The sequence below is a fragment of the Ornithodoros turicata genome, chromosome 1, assembly GCF_037126465.1.
Source record: "Ornithodoros turicata isolate Travis chromosome 1, ASM3712646v1, whole genome shotgun sequence".
NCBI lineage: Eukaryota > Metazoa > Arthropoda > Arachnida > Ixodida > Argasidae > Ornithodoros > Ornithodoros turicata.
The window spans coordinates 60,483,739-60,509,148 of NC_088201.1; the positions used below are offsets into that span (position 1 = coordinate 60,483,739).

Genomic DNA, 25,410 nt, shown 5'->3' on the forward strand with positions numbered 1-25,410 from the left:
TTTAGGCATTCGCACGACGCACACATAAAACTGAAAGACGGCTTATTCGTATACGGTCAAGCAATGCTGTCGTCTGCTTTATTTCTCCCGTATTTGTACCACGGCCGCTAGGCGACAAAACGCAGCGATGAATCCCAAACTGCACCACATCTTGTGTTGCCACACGTAAAACAAATTTATCTGTAGATCCGGGCCCGAAAAATCTGTAGATAGAGCTAAAAATCTGTAGCCACTCAAAACTCAGTTACTTGAACATTTTGCCTTCAAATCTGTAATGTCTGCCTGCGTCTCTAAATTAGTGGGCGAGCAAGGGCTTATTTCGTTCCACTGCTCAAGACCACAGCCGAAATTTTTTGCTGCGGAGCAACTGGCATTACGCGTTGGAGCTTTCGGTTTGCGATGTCGCGTATTCAAATCTGCTACAATCACAAAAAAGTGTCACTGCACGTAGATTTTAATACTTTGACATGTGATATATCCACATGAGCCATGGCGCTCCAATGCAAGAATAACGCATCGCGTGTAGTAGGAACAATTCTCTCGCTCGTTCCACCATCACAATGGTGAGCGAGGATCGCAATGGACCACAAAAACAATAAAGGTCGATATTATTTCCACAGACATAATGGAAGCGTACATGCGTGACGTGAATTATAAACGTTGTTGTTTCACTTCAACGCGGGTCAAGTCTGTGATGCAAACTGGTAACGCGCACACAAACACTCAAGAAAACTGATTTAGCGTTGAGGCTCGCCAATAATTCAGACGCAGTAGACATCCTTCTCCTTCGGCGAGCCCCGCCAGTTTCGTGATCGACGGGTCAAATCCTTGTCAACGGCGAAGGCGAAGCAGTTTGACCCAACAGCATGCGTTTTGTGTGCAGGAGGCGTGTTGGTGGTCGTTGAGAGCCTGTTTGTTTGCTTCGTTTTCGTCAAATTAACTGTGGAAAATATTCTAAAAAATAGTCAGTAAAACACTCATTCCCGCGTCTGACGTTTTTCATCGTTGTCGTTTTGTGCACTGATGCGAAACACTGGGTCGACTGACTAATTCGTTGGAGCAAAAAAAATCATGAGATTTTCAGAAATCTCTGTAGATCTGTAGATTTTTCAAAAAGTAGGTAGATCGCATGATAAATCTGTAGGTGTGGCAACACTGCAAGTTGTAGTATGAACTTCGAAGTGATTCACCAAAGCCAAACGCATTCTGTTTTTATGAACAATAATACTAGAGTGGAACTCTGCACCCTGCTTGGTTTTTCTGATGAGTTTCATTACAATTTTAGAGACTGTTATGACGTAGATAAAACTGAAAAACAGCTTATTGATGTCAAACAACGCTGTTGTGTAGTTTCTCTTCTCCCGGTCTATAACCCGACCGCTAGGTGGCTCGATGAAACCGACGCTGCGCCTTGTCAAAGTCTGTACCACATCGCACCACCTTGTAGTACAGGGTGGTTCACCAATGCCACATACTGTTTGCATAAATAGTACAAAACGCTGACTTGTCTGTGCCGTCGAACTTTGCACAATAATTGCTTGTGTTTTTTGTTTTGTTTGTTTCTTTGTTCGTTCCCTGGTAGGGTTCTTTTTTGTTTGTTTTTTTGTTTTTTTGCAGGCAGCGCCATGACACACTGATAAAACTGACACACTGCGCATTCGAGTCAAGCAACCCTGTCGTCTGCTTTGTATTCTCCGGGTTTTAGAACACGACCGCTAGGTGCGCATGGTGAAGCCGAAGCTCCACCTCGTCGAAGTCTCTACCGCTTGGAACCACCTCGTAACACAGTGTGGTCCACCATGACAGACACTCGTGCAGGATCTGTATAATCAAGTCCATTAAACGGCTAGACGCTGTCGGGAGACGGCATTCTTGCTGTAAAGTGGCCTTTGAAGCACACGTGTATACGCACTGCTACAGCTTGGGACAAAAGTTTACGGAACACCGCACGGGTGTATTTCTTCATCGGAGCGGTCCCCTACTAGCTGTCAGGAAGAGATTGAATAAGAAACGGGTGACCGGTATATTCAATCCATCTCTCAGTATATGTGTCCGCGGCTGTTTGCTGCCAGGATGTCGCTCCGATGGAGAAATGCGAGACCCGGGTGTTCCGTAAACTTTTGTCCCAAGCTGTACAAGTCAACGTGAACAAAATGAAATATTTTCTGTGGCTATCCCTGTGTTCAATATCGCGCACCCGAAAAGCTCGGAAATGTTTAATCGACTATTCAGTCGGTCCATAATAGTTTGTTTGTTTGTAAGAAAAAAGAGGAGAAATTGAACTCGTCTCCCGACGTGTTCTGCTCCTGACATAATAGTATTACATGCACGCAGATGACTTGAAGGTGTTGTGCAAGACATACGAGCTCCTAGTTTTCCCCAGATGAAAGAACCTCTTTCTGCTTGCCATCTATGGCTGCTAGCACACTGCTGAACTTTAAGGAGCTTTTCAAAATAACGTGTTTTTTCCATTTGTGCGAGACTTCATGGCATAGGAAATAAGGACCTGTGTGCGTTACTAAATCATATTTTTTAAAAAGCTTCGGAAGAGAACCTGACTTCACTTCATCTCACAGAAGCAGATAGTTACGAGTTCTTCAGCTTCTTTGCTTTCGATCCTGTTGCAAAATAGAGTCCGCTGCAAATATACATCCACATATTATGTTTGTTTATTGGAGAGTCTTACTTTTCTGTTTTGAACTTTTTTTCTTTGTGAACCGCTTCTTCACCGTTCGGCCCACAGGCTATGCAATAAGCGAAATTTTCAGCATGACAAAAAAGATTTTACACTAAAATTCAGTCTGCTTGTGCCATCGAATGGTATCTTCGACTGGTGGTACCAATGCTCGAAGTCAGAGCGCCCGGAGCTGGAGGAAGAAAGAAGATGAAAGAAAGAAACAACTGCCGAAGTTGTTGTCAGAGCGCTGCGCTTGGACCAGTCGAAGATAGAGCGCTGAGCGATCGGTGGCTGCCAGTCGTAGATGCCACTAGCATCGTAGGGGAGATATATGTTTACTCGAGAAAAAAGAACAGAAAAGGGAAAGGTCAAAGGTTACTTCGGAGATACACGCTGTTGACAAAAACAGCTACAAGGTTCTGCATTGAACAACCTGCGCGTGCAGCAGCATTGTATGCGTGTTAATGGTGGTGATAGCCGATAGGGCTAGGGATGGGCAGTATTTAAATACATTGTATTTAAAATATAAATACACGTATTTAAACACAATCTGGGAAAATGAATTTATGCTTAAATACCGTTTTGGAGTCTTTATTTGCTTAAATACTTTGTAAATACATGCAAATACACCAAATGCGCATATTTCCGAATTTCAGAGTTGCATGTACTGTCGTGACTGAGGCTTTGCTTAGAAGGTAGATTTGATTTGGTTTGACGTTTAATGGTGCAAAAACAACGAAGGTCATACTGCGCCAATTTAGAAGCAAGAGATAGGGCTGAGAAGCAGTTTCTTTTGGGCATACATGGATACTGCACTTGTGTCAGTAATCAAATGACATCAACGTTGCTCATTTCTAACAATACCGCACTCACTACCAAATATGAGCTTTTGGCTCCAAAACCATAGATGTTACAGGACTTTCTGGATGTGCTTCAGCTCGTGTGGTGAGGCTCGTATTTTTCACGAACCAACATCGTCTAATCAAACAGGAGCTGCACGGAGGACAGAATCATCTAATTAAATCACTTCGTCATTAAAATAACAATGATGAATGAACGCTGCTACTTCACAACGGTCTGCTGAAATGCTTATATAAACAGTTACTCAATCCATATTGATACTAGTTATTTGTTCGTGCAATGTATTTATGAAAGTATCCCAAGCAGCACGCCGATATTGGTCCAATATTGGACCCATATGGGCTGCCAGGATTACCAATATTGGCCCAATATGGGGAGTGCAACCAGGCTCCATATTGGCAAGCCCATCTTGCCCATATTGCGCCAATATTTCCGTGATAATGCCAACGGGTAGTACGTATAATAATAAAGCATTATCCGGTATAATATCCACCACTGATATTACTTCTCTCTTCTTTTTGCTTTTTCATTTCTGCAGATCTTCTTATTGATCCACATTGCATAGCGTTACAAAAACAACACTGCATCGCCCTAAAAGCGAAGAACAGGTGCTACTTCCGTCTTGCTGGAGGATCCAGGCAGTCCCACGGAACTGCCAATGTCAAACATCCCTCAGAAGCCTTCAATGGGACCGCAATAGTGTAAAATCCAAAAATTTCCAACCTGCTCCTAGAGTACAAAGAAGCGAAACACTTTCGTGACGGTGACGGACATACATCTCAGCAACTCACACTGCCTGCAGTAACTTGAAAGCACCTAGCGTTACAGAAAAGACATCCCTTTCTATCAAACATTGTGTTTTTTACTTGACCTGTCGCAATTTCGTTGTCATTAGAGGGATCAGCGACATTTTAGCCCAAATGAAACGTCCGATCCGAGTGTCGCGCATGTGCATTAGTTGTAGGACGCGTGATTTCGCTCAAACGACCACGCTCTCAGTCGGTTCGACCGATTAGCATTGGCATCGCGAAGCGAGATGGCGGCTGTTTGCAGCAAGTGGAAAGTTGAGTTGCAGTGCATGTTGCAGTGGGATTTCCACGTATGTTGACTGTTTCGAACAATGTGTATCATCTGCGGGATGTTGTTGGATGTAACGACGTATTGAATTGGGCATTTCACACGCTTCAACGTCCAATCTTGCCGTGGTGCTTGGGCATTTGGTACGAGTGTACAAACACGGGTGCGTACCATTTTCTGCATTTTCAGTCAATATGGGGTGTACACGGGCAATATGGGGCTCACATTGCCAGGGTTTTCCCCATATTGGTTCAAACTTGGCAATATGGGGCCCATATTGCAAAGTTTGAGCCAATATGGGGGAAATCCTGACAAAACGGGTCCCATATTGGACCCGTATCGCCAATGCCCAGCCCATATGGGTCCAATACTGCGTGTTGCTTGGGATATCTAGGGCAGTGATTCTCCGCGAAGGGGTCCGCGAAGATATTTCCAGGGGTCCGCGAGACTCTTGCTCATCAGTGAAATGAATGCCGCCAGAAGAAGTATTAAACTGACCGCGCGCGCGCGCCCAGTACCAGCGGCCGCGCGTGAGCAGCAGTGGCAGCATCGTCAGCATGTTACAAGCAGAGGGCAATCTCTAAAACGCTGTGACTGGTCATGGTCTGTTGACGCCGCGCATCACATGACCGGCTGTTTCCCTGGTTATGTTACGTGTTTGCCAAGAATTCCGTACGACCGCGAACGACTACCGCCATTACGCGTCGCACAATCTTGACAGTACAGCTTCTGTTGTCATTTCCCACAACATATGCATATGAATATGCCTTTTCGGAACTTACATGCTCAAAAAGCAAGTGAAGGAATCGCCTCTGGGTCTGTTAAAGAAAATAACGAAATTTGAGAAACAGCAGAGGCCATTTCGCTGGGAAGCAAGACAGAGCTGTGTCACTGTCACTCGACACTTTTATGACCCAGGGATCTGGTCCGAAGCTTCCAATGGGGAAGGTGGCCGACTTCCCGGTCACAGGGAGAGGCTACCGTTTCCAGGAAAAGAAAACGGGGAATGCTCATGACGAAAAGGGAAGACTTGGACTCTGTGCTTCGTGCGAGCAGCACGGACTTGTATTCAGTTTTGTTATCAAGAGCTTCATTTATGTATTACGAATGTGGTTATAATATACAGTTGTTTGTTGGTTGTGAATGTTACTGAGTCGTCTGAGTTTGTTTCCTCGTCGACAATTTATTCGACGATCGCGACCAACGTCATCTGTAACATTTATGGTGCCGAAACCCGGGACTTTGTGACTCGGACTGATCAGTGAGTGACCACACTTGGAATACTCCACGGAAGAATCATGAGCACTTCATCAGAAGGTGTCAACTTCGAGAGACTGAAGCCGAAGCGTGCTGCACAGCGAGGGCGGAACACCAAAATCGTTAACGAGGTGAGCTCCGCTCTTGAGAGACCTGATGTCACTGTAGAAGAGCTAGCCATTTTCATGGAAAGACTAGAGGCTAGCAACAGTAAGCTAGACAAGATTAATGAAGATATAGAGCAACTGCTTCCCAGTGAGGAAATTGAAGAGGAATATACAGTAATTGCCGAGTATGAAGACCAAGCACTACATACGCTTGCCAGGTTGAAGTGTGCAATTAAGAGACTGGGTACAGGCACAAACGGAACATCCCCACAACAGGTCATGACAACGACCGCGAGTCCTGTTCCCGAATCTCAGCAGAGGTCGCCTGTTATTGAACAAGATACATCCGCAGGAACCATGAGCGGGATAAAATTGCAGAAATTAGACTTGTACACCTTCAGTGGAGATATGTTATCTTGGCAACCATTTTGGGAGCAATACCGCAGTGCCGTGCACGAGAATCCAAGGCTAAACACAACCGAGAAGTTTCACTATCTTCGATCTCGGTTGACCGGCCAAGCGGCAGCGGCAGTGGCAGGACTGCAGACCACCGAAGCCTGCTACAACGACGCCATCGATATCCTGACGAAGAGATTCGGCGACAAGAAAAGAATTGAGCAACAATATCTCTCAAGACTGCGGTTGCTCAACCAAGTCAAGTCGTCGAGTGACGTGAAAGGCCTGAGGCGCCTGTATGACTACGTCCAAGGAAATATTAGAGGTCTGCAGGCACTCGGGGTAAGCCCTCTCACATATTCATCAATGATGTGCGATATACTCCTGAAGGCCATGCCACCCGACATCGTTGTTGATTATCACCGAAGTGTTAAGCAGGCAGTTCGTGCTGCTCAGGCATCAGTAGAAGCGGAACTGTCCTCCGAATCAGAACTGCACCAAATATTAGATTTTCTTTGTGTGGAGGTAGAGAGCCGCGAAAGATGCGACACTAGCAGTGACCCACAAAGGAATAACAGCAGAAATGGATACGACAAGCGCCCAGATAAAAAGATGAAACATCCTACTGCAGCAGTGCTCCATACCAGTGCGAAAGAGACCCCTCAGTGTTTCTTTTGCAAATCACAGACCCATTCAACCGAGAGCTGCAGGGCATCATTGAGTTTGGAGGAAAAAAGAAACAGGCTCTCACGCGACATGCGATGTTTCATTTGCACATGGCGAGGACATAGATCAAGGGACTGCCGTCGGAAAATCACGTGTGCAACGTGCAAAGGTCGCCATGCCACAACCATGTGCGATCCATCGCGTAGGAAACCAGCGCTACAAGAAGACAAAGTCGAAAGCATCAACCTCTTTGCTACTAACAAGAACACAGTTTCTAAATTCGACTGTGATGTTCTTCTTCAAACATTTCGAGCGTGGGCTGTGACTGAGAGTGATTGCGACTATGTACGTGGCATCATTGACGGTGGTAGTCAGCGGACTTTCGTGAAAGAAGACGTTTCGCGAAGACTTAACTTGCCTTTCATCCGAAAGATTGATCTCCGCTTGAGCACATTCGCTGACGACACGTCGACACCCAGCCAGAGGCGGAACGTTGTGCAGTTGAGGCTTCGAAGCCAGTTTGATCAATCCGAATGCGTCTTGGAAGCCATCGAAATCCCTATAGTCTGCAAGGACATGGCTACCATTCCGGTGAACGACGCGTTCGTCAAGCAGTTGAACGAACGTGGAATGAACCTCGCAGACAGAGTGATGTTTCCCAATGGAGGCACCGCAAATGGAATTTCCGTGCTCATTGGCTCAGACCAGTTGTGGAAACTGGTAAAGACTGATGTTCAGCACAATCCGCAAAACAATGCAATGGTGGCCATCAACACAACCTTTGGCTGGACGCTTCAAGGACCAACTATGACAAAGAGCTCGCTTTCAAGCCAGAGCAATTCCCTGGTATGCGTACTGCGTACTGCTGTCGAAATTGAAGATGATACCTCAGTGGAGTTACGGCGGTTCTGGGATCTCGAACACATTGGAATCACAGAAGATGGAAAACAAGACAAAGGACACAAGGAACTGCTAGACAGTTTTGGAAAATCCATCAAATTCGAGGACGGACGTTACCACGTGAATCTGCCTTTCGAAGAGGAATCAAGTGGCTACCTCCATGACAACAAAGCAGTAGCATACAACAGACTTCACGGTTTAATGAAGAAATTACATCGGAATCCTGATCTTCTGGAACGGTATGACAACGCCATAAGAACCTATCTGGAAGACGGACACGCGGAAAAGGTACCACCTTCAGTGCAACAACAGAACACAGGACAGGTATATTACATGCCACATCGTCCTGTGCTTCGTGAGTCGTCATCTACGACAAAACTGCGCGTCGTCTTCGATGCCTCGAGCCATGCGGAGGGGAAACGATCATTGAATGACTTCCTGCAGAAAGGACCAAACATGGTTCCCGACCTCGTGCAACTTCTCCTAAAGTTCCGGCTTCACAGGATTGCCATAACAGCAGACGTTAGGAAGGCGTTTCTGCAGATAGGTATAAAACAGGAAGATAGAGATTTCCTTCGATTCCTGTGGTTCGCCAATTCCCCTGCACTCAACAACGAAGAACGCGAGCTGGAAGAATGGCGGATGACTAGAGTGCCATTTGGCACAACTGCGAGCCCATTCCTTCTCGCTGCCACTCTTTCGCATCACCTGGACAAGATGAAAGAGGAGTTCCCTGAAACCGCGTCTATGCTAAACACGTCTATGTACGTTGATGACCTCATCACCGGTTCTGCGACATTGGAAGAAGCCCGACGAATCCACTCTGAGGCAACCGAAATAATGAAGAGGGCAGGAATGATATTGGACAAATGGTCGTCCAATTGTATAGAGCTTGAAGACGTCTTTGGTCCACCAACAGACCCGATACTAACTCTAGGACAAAAGGAGGAGACGAAGGTACTTGGGGTTGTTTGGCACAGAGACGAAGACAACTTCAGGTTCAACCCTTCCACCATCATGGAGTTCCTGATAAGCCAGCGAAACACAAAGAGGTGCGTCCTCCAGGCCTCCGCCAGAATATTCGACCCCCTGGGATTTTTGTCGCCGTTCGTAATTCGAGTAAAAGTACTGTTCCAAAAACTTTGGGAGCTCGGAGCCGACTGGGACCACGAACGTCCAAGTGACTTGTGCGCAGAATGGAGAGCCTGGTGCAACGACATTCAGAAACTATGCTTGTTAAATGTGCCGCGGTGCGTTGTTCCTACTGCTGAGCATACGGGATACACCATGCAGATTCACGTATTCACCGATGCAAGTCCGCGCGCTTACGGCGCCGCAGTTTATCTTCGAGTGGAAGCAGAAACGGGACACGTCTTCGTAAATTTACTGACAGCGAAATCACGTGTGGCTCCTATTAAACGGCTGACACTACCTCGATTGGAGCTGATGGGTGCACTGCTGGGAGCTAGGCTAATGAAGTGCGTGGCAGGAATCGTCGCTCAAGGACCAGTTCAGTGCTACCTATGGTCGGACTCTACTGTGGCACTCTGCTGGATACATTCACCCGCATCGAAATGGAAACCCTTCGTAAGCAACCGAGTGATGGAGATCCAATTACTGACAGACCCATCGAGATGGCGACATTGTCCGGGTCACTGCAATCCGGCTGACTTGGTCACAAGAGGAATCTCATCAGACGCCCTCGTTGGTAGCTCACTTTGGTGGGAAGGGCCGCCATGGTTGCGAGAGCACGAAGAACATTGGCCCGAATCATGCGCTCCAGCCCCAGAGAACAACAGTGAAACGCCAGTGACAGAGGAAGAGCGGAAAACATCCAAAGACACAGATCCGCACGTCGTGCTGCAAGTGTCAGACAGAACGCAATCGCTGTTGGAGATGGATCGCTACAGCAGCATGTCCAGGGTCCTACGGGTGACTGCGTGGATGCTACGATTTATTAATAGATGCAGACGTACCCACATGGATACTACAGGACCACTCACCGCTGAAGAGCTGCAATCCGCGGAAAGCTATTGGTTGCGGGAAACACAGCGCGATGCCTACCCACACGAGATCAAGAAGCTTCGTGAGGGATGTCCAGTTCCTCCTCAATCCAAGCTGCTCGAACTGAATCCTTTCCTCGACAATGAGGGGTTATTACGGATGAGGAGCAGACTCGAGCACGCAGAAATGGGAGCAGCAGTGAGACACCCAATCGTACTCCCTCCAGATCATTCCTTCACGGAGCTCCTCGTGACAAGTGCACATCGGCGTATACTGCATGGCGGAGTATTGGAGACGATGACCGACATAAGAGACCGCTTTTGGATCCCACGGAGCCGTCAACTTGTGAAAAAATTAATTCGAAGATGTAGCCTGTGTCACAGGCAAAAGTTGAAGGCAGCAACAGCACCCATTGCGCCTTTTCCCAGTGACAGAATCAACAAGCAAGACCCATTTGCTATCGTGGGTATTGACTTTGCTGGACCCCTCTATGTTAAGACAGCGGACGGAGAGATCAAGAGTTACATAACCCTATTTACGTGCGCAGTGACACGAGCCGTGCATCTTGAGATCGTGTCAAACTTGACGACTACGAACTTTCTCATGGCATTTCGTCGCTTCATATCACGCAGAGGGTTACCGCAAGTCATTTACAGCGACAACGCTTTGACATTTCGAAGAGCGGCGAAAGACATACGCTGTTTATGGGAGCTTCTGAGCGGCCCAGCCGTGCGCGATTTCTGTTCCCTCCACCGCATCAGGTGGAAGTTCATTGTTGAGAGAGCCGCCTGGTGGGGTGGGTGGTGGGAGCGCATGGTTCGTACCGTAAAAACATGCCTCCGCAAGACTTTAGGCAGATCACGGGTAAATTATGAGGAACTGGAGACTATCCTTCAGGAAGTTGAGGCGGCTGTCAACTCCAGGCCATTGACAACTATATCGGCCGAAGCGACGGAGATGGAGCCGCTAACACCAGCGCATTTTCTAATCGGCAAGCGCATCTCCATGCTTCCATCTCTACCGTTACCCGTGCCTCCTGGTGCAAACATCGCAGAGGATATGAGACGCCGTCTCGCGCATCGCCGACGTGTCGTCGAGCACTTTTGGAATAGATGGCAGCGCGAGTATTTGCTTCAGTTGCGATCGGCGCACTTGGACAAACGCAAGGGAAACCACAATTTAAAAATTGGAGATGTGGTGATTGTCCATGACAGTAACGCCCCTAAGCTAAATTGGAAGATGGGAAGAATTTGCGACCTGTATCGCGGCCGTGACAACAACGTTAGGGCTTGCGAGGTAGAATTGCACAACAGCCACCGACTCAGGAGAGCTGTGCAACACCTGTATCCCCTTGAAATGAGCGAAGCTCATTCGGGGGGAGGATGTTAAAGAAAATAACGAAATTTGAGAAACAGCAGAGGCCATTTCGCTGGGAAGCAAGACAGAGCTGTGTCACTGTCACTCGACACTTTTATGACCCAGGGATCTGGTCCGAAGCTTCCAATGGGGAAGGTGGCCGACTTCCCGGTCACAGGGAGAGGCTACCGTTTCCAGGAAAAGAAAACGGGGAATGCTCATGACGAAAAGGGAAGACTTGGACTCTGTGCTTCGTGCGAGCAGCACGGACTTGTATTCAGTTTTGTTATCAAGAGCTTCATTTATGTATTACGAATGTGGTTATAATATACAGTTGTTTGTTGGTTGTGAATGTTACTGAGTCGTCTGAGTTTGTTTCCTCGTCGACAATTTATTCGACGATCGCGACCAACGTCATCTGTAACAGGGTCATTGCAGACACGCGCCCATATAAGGGGATTCCGCCACCTATCAATGCACCGATAAAAATGAAATAGCCCAAGTTTTCTTTGATGATGTTTTTCTTGCATGTACCAATAATCTCATTTCACATTGACAATTTGCTGTATTCACGTTTCTCATAAATTCACGTAACTAACCGCGCGCTGAAGGGGTCCTCTATCAATTTCACAAGCCCAAAAGGGGTCCCCGACATATGCGTAGCTGAGAACCACTGCTTTAGGGTATTTAAATGCTTTATCTATATTTCGTGTTTAAATACATATTTAAGCAAAGTATTTGTATCTATATTTAAATACATAAAAATGTATTTATGCCCATCCCTGATAGGGGCTAATAAGTAGGAGTCAGGTTACCTGTAGCTCTGTTCTGATGAAGTAATTGAAAGCTTTAAGTTGACTCAAAAAACGTAACGACGGAAAATCAAGGAAATCCAAATAAAAATGCTACTTTGTGTCCAACATTTGCGCCCATTCTCTCGGCACTGAACGATGATACGTTGAAAACGACGGCTTTCATATTCGTTCCCCCGGTGCATTTCTTAGAGACAACGAAATCAATTTCGTAATAAAGATGGGCTTCTAAACAAATGGCACAGTTTGGCATTTTCAGCAAGATATTAAAACTTCCGACACAAATCAGTTCATTTACGATGAAAGCTTAGGCCCAATCATACGTGGGAAATAAACCGAATTTTTAAAAAACGATAGAAACTATGCCGTACTAATTATAAAGACCGAGCCACTGGCGACCTCGTGTAATTTGTTTCAATTTTGCTTTGTCGATGAAGTTAGAGAATCTCACATTTACAAGCACTATAAATCGCTATATTTTTTATTTATCACGAGCGTGTGTCTCTTTGAGCGTCGAAATCGAAGTTAATTAGGAGATTAACAAGGACTACAACGTTTCTAGCGAACAGGCTTTGAATCACAACATCATCACATTTCAACTGATTTGCTTCGCAACAAGCAGGCAGGATCTCTTTTTACACGTTCACGTCTTTTGACTACAGTCGAGTTATATGGCCTCATTAAAGGGGCGCTTTGCCATTGGTCCGTGCGTTACTCGAGTCAAACGACCCTTTTCAATAGATCGCTCATTATCACAGTTGTCTCGCGAAGTAAAGCCGCAAATCATTATGATTATTACTTTTCAATTCGCGTTTTGCATTACCTGTACGTAGCGCATCTAAACTCCAACATGGCGGACGTATCCAGGTTGTCACTTGGTTTCGATTTTGAGATTTCTGAACCGCAATGTTGATTCTCGATGCGTTGAAGGCGAACGAGTATTAAACGCTGCTCATATACTTCTGGCATGCGTAACCGAGTTGTCCAAAGAGAAGGATAGTTGTCGCGTATTATTTGCGAAGTTCCGGGGTGTTTGATCAACCACACTTCGTTATGGTGAATTTCACGTTTACCGGCTGCGAGGCCGAAATAGCAAGCAACGAGTGTCCTAGGACACTCCTGCAGCAAAAATGTATTGATGCCCATCCCTGATAGGGGCTAATAAGTAGTAGTCAGGTTACCTGTAGCTCTGTTCTGATGAAGTAATTGAAAGCTTTAAGTTGACTCAAAAAACGTAACGACGAAAAATCAAGGAAATTCAAATAAAAATGCTACTTTGTGTCCAACATTTGCGCCCATTCCCTCGGCACCGACCGTCAGAATGTCAGAGGCATGCAAGCACACGACAGCTGTGCTGCTGCTTTCTTACAGGTAAGATCTAAGTGTTTAGCGCGTGTACGGCCTCACACTAGTGAGGCCAAAATCTCCATTTTATTTTTTCTTAAAACCAACTAACCAACCAGAATTTACAGGGTAATGTTGCGACACCCGTGTGTCACTGGTGCGCATGTTTTGGGGAAACCTTAACGAAAGGTCGCATTCTTTCTGCATTCTTTCCCAAGTGATTTGACGCGCTGATTCAAATGCACAGTTAGAAAACTGATTTGGTATACGTTTTCGCGCTATCCCTTGAGCTTTCTTACACATAATGGCTACTGAAGTTTGGAACAAACTTTGCTACCTAGACAAGGTTTTGCTTTCCGTCCTGACGTGAGCTGCACAGATCTTGAGTGTGCTTGAGAAGAAGAAGAAAATGTTCATCAGATATGTAGGCAGTACCGCTCCAAGAGTTCTGCCACACACAAACAAACAGATGTAACAGGTTTGCCGATTTTGAGTCGCTCAATCCACCCCTTCCGACGATGCGTAGGCAGCATACCATGTGTGGAAAGAAGAAAACGCGGAAAGGCAAACTGGTTGTCCCTTCGGCGCGCAGAGTCGCATTGTGACACAGAGCAAAAGTCGTTTGGTTTAGATTTTTTCTAAAATTCTGTGTTAGCGCCGCGAAGCAACTGTGGCTATGAGCAGTGTATAGACGTGGACAGATGACAGCAGGAAGGAGTGGGCGACAGAGGTGTTAGTAGGCGACCTGTGCAGACTTCATGGGGAACTGTCCCGACATTCGTCTGGAAAGTCTTCGGAAAACCCAAGGAAAACCTCAGACAGCACAGCCGGTGACAGGATTCGAACCCATGTCACCTCCCAGTCTCTGCGTGGAAAGCGGCCACCCTAACCACTATGCCACGGGACCTGGTTTGGTTTAGATTGCCCTGGTCGTTGTCTGCACTGTCTCCTTCATCCATGATTTGAACAGCAAAATACAGGTGCAGCTCAGCGACCCATGCGAAAAGCAGCAACTTCTCCACAAGTGAACGCGGGATCGGCCGTGTGAACCTGGATCGGCTGGTTCCATTTTTGGCCGCTGAGCGGCGTCGCTTTCATGAAAACCGCGAATAGCGAGGAAGGTTTCGAGGTTTCTTTCAGGGAAGGGTATCGGTAATGGTAACGGAAACAGAAACGGTATGTTACCAAAATTGGATATGGTAACGATAACGGAAGCGGAAACGCATACCAATGTCCTCCATTACGGGAAACGGAAACGAAAATTATCGTCCGGTATTGAATTCCGGTAATGGCTATTTACTGTTGTGCGATGACATTTCAGTTACTTTTAATATTATTTTTGTATTTTGATGACTCCATTCCCTGTAATGCTCTAAATACTACGCGACAGCATGGGAACAAAGCGCAATATTGGATGCCGAGGGTGCATCACCCGCTCGTGACATTACCGACCTACACGACATCAAGACATGAGACTTACACAACATAGACTCCACGCACTCTACTCCACCATAGCACAGGGAAGACAGCATATGATTTTTTTTTTACTTTCTTCATTTCACCGTGGCTATGGCAGTATTGTTTACTACTGAGAGCGTTCGCTTATGAATGTGACATTGGATGAAAGTTACGGCCATCTTGGGTTGCTGGACACAGTGTGACTGAAAACAGAAGACTGACTGAAGACATGTTCCTACACTTCTTTAAAAAATCTTGCAAGTTGTGCGCATCCCAACGAAGTAAAATTACTTGTGTAGTGTGTGCGCGTGACACCGAAGCAGTACGTGGGCAAAACAGGGTGCTGGCAGAGACGGACTGGCTGTCCTCCCGCTGCGCTGTAACAGCCGTTCCATTACTGGAAACACTAACGGAAACAGTAACGGAAACCTAACGGAAGCGAAATTAAAAGCTGGTATCAGAAATGGTTAACGGAAACGAAAATATAGCAGTAACGAAAATGGAAACTGTAACGAAAGTACGTCCGTTATTCTTCCCTGGTTTCTTTATCGATAGATTTTTATCAGACAAGAAAGCTGTGCTGCGTATGTTAGCGGAGGAAGGATTGGAACCTGCTGTAACAGGCACGCCCTCCCCGGTAACTCTGTCGGTAACGTGTTGGCTTGCTGAGCTCAAGATCGCGGGTTCAAACCCGGCCGACGACGGTAGCAATGTGTGGAAGGTAAACATTGCTTCCAGCACAGTGTGTCGGAGATTTCCGGCGCACGTCAAAAGAACCCCAGGTGATCCAAATTATCAGCAGTCCTACCCTGCGACACGTGCAACATGTCGCCACACTAGGCAGACAAACCTTACGTGTCCAGTTCTCACTTTGCGACGGCCGACGCGACGTCGTGAGCGGGCGACGGAAGTAGAGGCGCATTTCCGCAGCCCCGTCAAAGTGCACGATTTTCATGTTCCCACCGCAGTGGCATTCCGTCGTCCAAGAAAAATCAGGAGGCGTGGCCTTTCTGTGATTGGTCGCCAGCATATCGTCCTCGGCATAGGCGCCGACTGCGCGGGGGCTTCGGGCTTGCCCCCCCCCCCCCCCCGGAACATTTTCTGAGGGGTAGTCCCCCCTGCCCCCGATTGGTCATGCACCCAAACTTGACGCTCTCTATCACACAACTGCACTACAAAAACGAAAGCGCACGTCGCGACAGCAAACAGCTACCCAGTTTAACACAACGAAACCTTTCTTATTTTTTAAAAAACAAGTCTCCACTTCATGTCGTATAGGGACTGAGCGACAAACTGGTGGCGCCGCGATGCGGCCTCCGGAGAAAGTACCTTGCGTGATAGCCGCCGGGTAGCCAGCTTTGTTTCCATATGAAGTGCGGCCATTTTTTTGCCACACTGGAACTGTTGCATCGCTAACTGCGTCAGCACCTAAAAGAAATCTTCATTAAGGACCAGATGTTTCATTTCTCGTGATTTCTATGCTTCCAATCTGAGTTGTCTCGCGACGTAAACACCCAACTATTATTATTGTTATTATTATGCTTCCAATACCACCGAGGGCACTAGACTCGCAGCGAATAGCGTTTGTCACGCGCGTTCCGCATTGCATGAGGTGTGCACAACATGAGCGAAAATATTCTATTTCTTTTGTTCTAGTTTCAATGAAACTGAACGAGGACCTGCAAAATGATCAATGATTTACAGTGTCCACTTTCGTGACGGTGAAACGCCGCCGGATACTGTATCACCGTCAAATGCACCGACCAAACGGCAACCTATTTCGAGATAATGATTGACGTGTTCCATCGCCAGTGCCCAGAGCTGCTATTGCTCCCGGTAATCTGGTTGACGAGTCTCACAGTGAGAACGGTAGTTCTACGTTGTCCAAAAGGTTTAGTATTTACGCACCGACCATTTCACAGCTGTCGTGCCCCAAGCCTACGGCGGTAGCCGAGGTAAAAGCTCAAAGAATTTCTTCTCTGAGGATCTCTTTAGCGTGATCTGAAGATACTGGAAGAACTGCAGTACAAGTTCAGACAATATGTTGTGACCTTACGTGTTTATTTGTATGGATGAAACGGACGCACGATGTAGATTTCAGTGACGAAGGTATGTGTGTGCAAAGATGACGAAAGGAATACAAGACTCTGTCAACATGATATTACAAATGGCTGGAGTCAGAGAAATACACGTATATAGCCTTCGCTAGCAAGCCAGGATTTTGTGAGGCGTCAAATAACCATTCTCTCGACGTATCACTTGCAGGTGTTTTGACCAGACAGACGCCAGTGGCTGTTCTCCTTCCGCACTCTTAGATACATTAAAAATACGGTGGTTGCTTCTGTGCAGTTTGTCTCCATTCTCTTCGTTCGCGCCCCAAAAAGGTTCCACATTATTGGCACTTGGAAAATTAGCCCTTCTAATTACGGCGGTCGCCACGCAAGCTACGGTTCCACTTGAGAATGCATAGAATGGGCGGCGTGGTATCACGTCGGATACTTCCAAGACCGCCACTGGCGGCGCTGTCGCGACCTGTCGCGACGAAGCAGCGCGGCCCCTTTAGGTGTCGCATGGTCCCTATTGCGTCTCCAAAGGCACCGCCTCTTTCTGCCTTCCTTCATATCACTGCATGCACTCTTGCTCGCATTCCGTCAACGACCAGAACGAAATGAAAAATTTAGGGCAATCAATGGTATTCATGCGACAAAAATGCGGTAACATTAGTCCCCCCCCCCTTGTTTTGCCCCTTTACCATGATCCCGTCTTGCGCGGAATGACATGCACACAGTAGAACCCAACGCACGGAACACACGACTACGGAACACGCGACACGTGTCCGGACATGCCCGGGACGCTGCGCATCTGCCGACGGTCGAGCGCGCCAAATGTGCGGGGCCGCACCAATCAGAGCAGCGAGGTGAACGGCTTGCATGTTTCAACCTGCGTGCACCCGTTGCATCCCCTTGCGTATAACCGCGAGGCATTGTTTCGGCGGTGCTTTGAGTTACCGTTGGGGGCACGGTTAGCTAAAATCGCCTGCCAGGACTTCGCCGTCCTATATTACCTCTGCTGCGCATGAAAGTGTTGTGCCATTATTGTATTTGAAGGTGGACCATGTGCTGCACGTGTTTATTAGTCGAAAGAAGTATAGTCTTGCAACACCTGGAGATTTCAGATGAGATAAACCACGGAGTGCTGATTTTAGACTGCCATGCCCCCTAGAGTACATCGTGGTCACCAAGTGTCACGGAGACTTTACCGCGGCGCTTTGTTATTATTTCACGGTAAGTCTCACTTGAAATTTTTCGTTATTAACTCGCTAGCATACCCGTGTCACACAGGGAGTAAAAGTTTCCCCTTTCTGGGGTCCGGGATGTTGTGATGGAAATCCCGATGATGGTTCCTTGATATCCCTGGAGTCGGACCAGTTGAAGTGGAAGCAGGACGTCGACGCAACTGAAGTTGGCAGCTTGGTTTATTATACACTATTTACAACAGAGGAACGTAGGCGGGAACCCACTGGTGTTAGGACTGACGACGAGGTCCCGGACCTGCCAGCCGCAAGTCCCCAGGCCGAGTTGTTTCGCCAAGGCTAACTCAGCATTTTATAGCGAGAGTCTGTGGCCCCGCCTGTTATTTGCGAATCCGGAGACAGCCGGTAATATTCATTCCGGCGTCTCCTACCATAGTTGACAAAGGTCTTTGTAAGGGAAACATCCCTTAAGTGCACGGCCCAAGGGCAGGCCAAACGTCAACAGTCGCGTCCGTTGGCTCTGTTAATCCCTGCTATACAGAATGAGTATCCCTTTCACTGTCAGAACGCTTCGAGCTGACCCTGAAGGTATAGGAGATGTTATACAGCATTTCAGTGACACAGGTGCCAGAAGTTAAAAGCAATTTAGCCTAGCAAGAGCTTAGATAAAGTACGTGTGCACGTGGGCATGGCTCGGGGGAAACTGACCTTACACAGGGTGTCCCAGAAAACGTCATTCAATTACAATAAAATGAACTACACCACCTAGAATCATGCGGTGAACGGCATTTGTTTTTACTAGGTTTTTGCCACATCCTGATGTGAATGTCATGTATCGCAAGTTTAATTATGTAACTATTTGCGAAATGAACTCGAAGAATTGCCAAGTAAAGGTCACTTTTTTGGCCCACCAATATGAAGAGCGTGCCGAATTCACTCAAACTCATGATAACTAACAGTGATGTTCACGAGCTCTCCCATCGGAACAAATAGCCGAACATCATGCTTTTCGGAGCACCGGACCATAACGCGCTACGACTTTTTGAGCGCAATCGCTGTCAGTCCGACGAAAGGAGGTTCCAAACCCAGCCCACAGAGTGATGGTGGGAAAAGTAACAGTTCCTGAAATTGGGAAAGGGAAAGCATGATCTCAGCGAAAGCTAGACGCGATAAGCCGTGCCTGTGTTATCTATTTCTGCGACGCCAGAGTGGGCTGGGTTTCCAACATCCTTTCGTCGGACTGACAAGGATTGCGCTGAAAAATTCGTCGCGCGCTATCCTCTGGGAGGTCCCTAGAGCACGATGTTCGACTATTTTTCCGATGGGATAGCTCCTGAATATCCCTGTCAATTATCATTAATTTGACTAAAGTAGACACGCTCTTCACATCGGTGGGGTAAAAAAGTGATCTTTACTTGGCAAATTTCCGACTTCAGTTCGCAAAAATTTACATAATTAAAGTTAGGTTACACGACCTTCACATCAAGAGGCGGCAAAAACCTAGTAAGAACAAATACCGTTGACTGCATGATTCTAGGTGGTGTACTTTTTTATTTAATTCAATGACACGTTTTCTGGGACACCCTGTATATAAAGCGGCTGCACTGCCATTCGCATTTTTTTCACCGTGGCACTACCGTGTTTAACAAATTTTCCTAGCCTTTCCTTTCTTTTTTTTTCTTTCTTTATTTTTTGTGTGTCCTACAACTCACGCGAAGTCAGCCCGGTAGTGGTGGTGTTCGTTGTTTAACTGAGGAGTCTGCCTCCCTGATAGCCGACCCTGATGGCGTGAATGTTGCGCAGCACAAATTTTTCTACTTTTTAAAATTCATTAAGCAGAAAGTCAGCAGAAAAAAAGCAGAAAGTCATTAAGAAAGAAGGAAGTCACTGAAAACGTTCGCCAGCTGCAAGACTCGAACCCACATCTTCTGGATTACCGGTCCTTACCGGTCTGGACTACCGGTCCGGATTACCGGTAGGGGGCTTAATCGCTTCATCGTCGTTACGGTCGTTACAAGCTAACGAGTGGCGGGAAATTGAAAAAGGCGGGCGGGAAATTTAAAAAGGTGGGCACGTGATAAAACATGTGCACGGTGCTCTTCGCGCGATACGTGAAGGCCGTGATACACGTCACGCGCAATGTGTCACGTGCCCACCTTTTTGAACTTCCCGCCACTCGTTAGATTGTAACGACCGTAACGACGATGAAGCGATTAAGCCCCCAGGGCTCTTACCAATTCAGCTAAGCTAACACGCCTCTCAAGTGACTTCCAAGGGTGCGTCATTTGGAGGGACAAACACATACACTCACCCACTCACTCATTCCACTTTCACTCTTACATATGTTCTCACCCACACAAACATTCATACGACCGGGCGATGCAAGCGGCATCTGTTGAACATGATGGAAACTGATGTTCTGAGGCTGGAACACAGAAGAAAGGACAAACACACAAAGTCATTTATTGTTCTTTTGTGGCAGGGGTCCATTTGTGGCAGGGGTCATTAGACGTGGTGCTCTCTAGCTCGACGCAGTTACTCGAAGCACACATGATGTAGTGTAATCGTCACTTGTTTTGGTTTTATATGTGCCAGAAGTTGCACGCCGATGGAGCGATATCTGATTAAGAAGAGTGCACCTCCGGGTGAAGACGGGGGCAGACAGAGCGGTACTTCCGCCAGTACGGAAGCTTCAACCTACGGACTTCGCACCACTGAGGATATTGTCACGGATGAAAACAGACGAGCGAGACGGCGAATAATCGGCGAACACTTTATTCAGCTGCCTAGCTGCCTAACACACACAAGAGCGGTAGCTCTCAAACAGAACCAAGCTAAAGAATAATGCTCCGACTGCGAGCTCACAAGCTTTTATACACAGCGGTGAACATTGTAGAAAACACGCGTCGGTGGAGAGAAGGAAATACCGAAGCTTCTCCAAGGCCGCCGGCCCGTCCTTGGGATTGATGCGAGCGAAGGTGCAGACAGGCTCCAACAGCTCCCCATACAGCCCATAGTTTGAGATAATTCACACAACACTGGGCAAACGACCAATGAGAGTGCAACGTTGTAGAAATTATGCAATGCCAGTCGGCCAATCAGGAGTCTTAACTTTGGCTGAGCTTTCGGCCGGTTCTGGCTACCATCGACTTCTACCGGATTTCACGCCTACCGCCGTTACCCGATATTCAAAATAACTGAAGCTTCTTTTGGCTAAAAGAAATATTTATTTGACACAAAGCACTGATTCAAAGATCTGATACATGGGTGGACTGTGAATACAAAGTCCACTGCGTTGTTGACGCACTGTAACGAAGTTCGAACTTGAAGCAAAACGAACACAGCCCTCGAAATCCGACACGGCCCGAGCGTGTTCTACAATCTCCAACCGCTCCAACTCACGAAGCATTCCAGTTCCGGAGTTGATAAGACTGTTCGTGGGATAGTAGTCGTGTCCAGGAACAACACAACACACGTTGAATCACATCGACGCATGAATAAAGCAGCGAACAGTTCTACAAACTGTTCTGCCGATTGACATCACTGAAACACGGAACACAAGAGGACGCCGTGCCGGCCAATTTTATGATGAGCATCTTCTTTCGTTGCTTGCAGAGCAGAAGCCACTTGTGTGGCACGTAATCGTAACCCTGTCTTTGTTGTCAGTCCTCAAAATCCAAGGGCGCCCGAACGCGTTCTTCACTCTCCAACCGCTCCAACCCACGAAGCATTCCAGTTCCGTAGTTGATAGACTGTACGTGGGATAATAGTCGTGTCCAGGAACAGCACAACACGCGTAGAATCACAAACTGTTCTGCCGATTGATATCACCGAAACACGGAACACAAGACGACGGACGGCGTGCCGGCCGATGCGAGCTATTTCGAAACTATGCGGAAACTGTTGAAACGGCCGCCGGGACGCTGCACGCACATGCGTGCGTGGGAAATGCGATTTCAAAACATTGTCGACCAATCGGAGCGCACACACAGTCTAGGCCAATGAGCTTGCAACGTTGTAGATTGGCGTAGTGGTACATACTCTACAGCCGCATCCTCGGTTACCTGAGGAGGACTGGTGCAGATGCTTCTGGAAGGATCGCTTGCTAATCAGCGCGGCGTGTCGTAGACCTCAGCACGTTGCTCGACGCCTCGCCACGTCCGTTGTTACCATTCCGTGTGGTCGCTTCAAAGAATCATACGTGGCAATATAGCGGCAGCTCTTCAGGGGGTGCCGTAACGACTTCCTCCAATCAAGCTACTGCCCCAACTGAATGCCCTCAAGGAAGAGAAGGGCGACCAGCCCAGCTGGGAAACTCTTTACCAGTGGCTCTCATATGATACCGCCAAAGAAAAGGCGTTCTGTGCAACTTGCCGCGCTGCTTCGGAGATGAACGTACCTCTTCCGAACACTTGAAGAGACAAGGATTCTAAACGGACTTTTGTGGAAAATGGGTTCACCAACTGGAAGAAAGCTCTCGAGATATTTCAGGCACATGAAGCGACAAATTTCCACACGGCTGCATTGAATGCTTTAACAGCTGCGAAACAGGGAGCAAATGTCGCGTCAGCCTGTGTACAAGGGAAGGAGAGCGACATGAAAGCGGGAAGGAAAGCGCTTGTAACGACACTGTCGTCTCTGCAGTATCTAGCTTTCTAAGGGTTTGCAATACGCGGCCATGACGGCAGAAGAGAGCAATCGGCAACAGCTCTTAGAATTCCGCGCAAATGACGTACCGGAGGTGAAGTCATGGCTTCGCCGCATGAAATTCAAGAGGATATCGCACGACATTTTAAACGAACAGTTGGAAATGGTGGCTCATGATGTACTTCGTTCCCTGACAGATTAAATCCGTGAAACAGGGCATTACGCCGTGATCATGGACGAGACGACAGACATATCAGTCTAGGAACAAGTGCCAATATGCTTCCGAACAGTGCAAGCGAACCTAAAGTTGAGGAGTTGTTATGCGGCTTTTTTAGTACAGCAGACACCAGAGCAACAACCCCCTTCGCCATCTTGAAAGATATCCTACGCCTATTCAATCTTCCTATTGATAAGTGTCGTGGACACTGCTGCGACGGTGCGGCAAACATGAAAGGGCAGCACAGTGGACTTCAAGCTCTCGTACGACAAGAGCCTCGAGCGATATACATGCACTGCTTAGTGCTTCAGGACATGAGGCAGCGATTGGACATGCGTCGTGATTTCTTGTGCGTCATAACAGACTTGACAAACTTCGCCATGTCCTCTCCAAAGCGCCTCCATGCGTTCCAAGAGTGCGAACAAGAAGACGGAAACGCAAGCCTCCGAAAATTTTGCCCAACACGCTGGACGTTCAAGGCTTCCACCCTGCGATCGGTTGTTCAGAATTACAGCCAACTCATGACATTTCTTGATGAGATTGCATCAGAGGAACGAAACGAAGGCCGGAGCAAGTGAGTCCGCGAAGGTATTATCAAGATTCGAGACGTTTTTTTATGCTCAGGCTCCTGACACTCGTGTTCTCGAGACTAGAGACCGTGAGCTCAGCTTTACAGAAACCGGGGGGGGGGGGGGTTAGGGCGACTTGCTATTTCTTTAAAAAAACAGAAGATGAGAAAAGAACACACACACACGCACAAAATGGGCCTTAGAGGCTGGTCGAGAAACCGGAGGCACGAAGAAAGCTCAAGAGGGTAGTCGTAACCGCCTCCTGGTTGTGCCGGACTGAGCCGAGCAGAGTGGTCAAAGAGACGTTGGGGTAATCAAGTTGTCGCAAGTGGCGTTGGAGGATGAGTCTTTCAGAGAGATACCGGTTGCAGGATAATACATAGTGCTCAATGTCGGCTTCCACGCAACAAGTTGTGCAACAGAAACCCGGATTGAGATTTGACCAAGCAGAACAAATGGTGAAAAATGTCAAAGGGAGCATTATTGAACTGAAGCGGCTTAAGGCTTAAGAACTTAAGGCTTCTCGCGCTTCTGGAACGAAACGCAAACGGAGGCGAAGTTCTACATTGAAGAGCCAGAGTTTCAAGGCAGAGAAAGGTGCCGCGGCGATATGATGAGGGATCGGACGCTCACGCATTCCAGTCAACGAAAGACGTGTATCGACAGCGCTATACTACGAGGTAGCCGACACCGTGCAATCATCGGTAGTTGATAGATACCCACCAGCTATGTCGTAGCATATGGCACACATTGAGAGCTTCGTCACAGGGAGATGCGACAGCCTGTGCATCTCTAATTTTTACGGTGTAGATTTTGATGCAGGGCGTCTTGAGTTACACCGGGACATGGCGATCAATATTGCTAAGCAGCGTTGCGTCGTGCCCTTGAAAACATTTCAAGATGTTATAGAACTCTTCTCGGGCGATGACGGGAGCCATATGAGAGACCTTTTACCGGAAATGACAAGACTCTTAAAAATCGCACTGGCCATTCCACTGACGTCGTGCACGTCAGAAAGATCGTTTTTCTTCTCGTCAGAAAGATCGTTCTCAAAACATATTTGAGATCAACAATGTCACCAAGCAAGACTGAACCATGTAGCGCTTCTGCACGGCCACAAAGAGTTCGCCCGCAAATTAAACCTTGATGCCATCGCAGACGAGTTTATAGGACGGTCCGCAGTGCGAAGGAACACATTTTTCACCACGGCGTAGGAATTGTTCCCAGTTTCATTTCGTTTCACTCGTGATCTCAGTGTAGAAATCTAATAATAATTGCGAGACGCACATACAACAGTCCCTAGTCTTTCTAGGGACAGTTACTACATCCGTCTACAGCAACTACATATATTCTTTCTGGCCCATGTCAATGCGTGTATTCAAAGCGCGTAATAAAAATACTAGAAAACTTGTCCACGAAAATTTTGCCTCCGCAGTAGTTAGAAATTCCGCGCACGGCAAAAGTAAAGGCGTAAAAGCCGCCCTGCAAGTCGAGGGAAGTCGGGTGATGCCCCCGATGGTTCCGTATACGCACGCATAACATGGAGGAGCTCGTCGGGGAAACCGTGCTCTCGTCATCCCCCCCCCCCACACACACACATACACACTTTGCGTTCGCTCTTGGACTAAAGCCCGCTGCCCCCCACTCCCCCGGCAAAATGAAAACTCGGCGCCTGTGGTTCTCGGCAGCTCTCGCCGACGTCGTGGACGAAGTTCGGCATTGCAATTTTTTTGGGTCGACGACTCCCCTCTCCCAACGACGGAAGTGCGTGTTTATTTCCGCTGCCCGCTCACGACGTCGCGTCGGGAG

General features: G+C 47.5%; 2 protein-coding genes across 3 annotated transcripts in view; one reads left to right on the forward strand and one right to left on the reverse strand.

Moving 5' to 3' along the window:
• The window catches only part of LOC135378282 (atrial natriuretic peptide receptor 2-like), a 765,968-nt gene that overhangs the window by 332,186 nt on the left and 408,372 nt on the right, over positions 1 to 25,410 (reverse strand). The gene's annotated exons all lie outside the window — the stretch shown is intronic.
• On the forward strand, positions 5,914 to 11,334 carry LOC135397041 (uncharacterized). Its single transcript, XM_064628408.1, has one exon. The coding sequence runs from the start codon at positions 5,914 to 5,916 to the stop codon at positions 11,332 to 11,334; it is 5,421 nt and encodes a 1,806-aa protein (XP_064484478.1).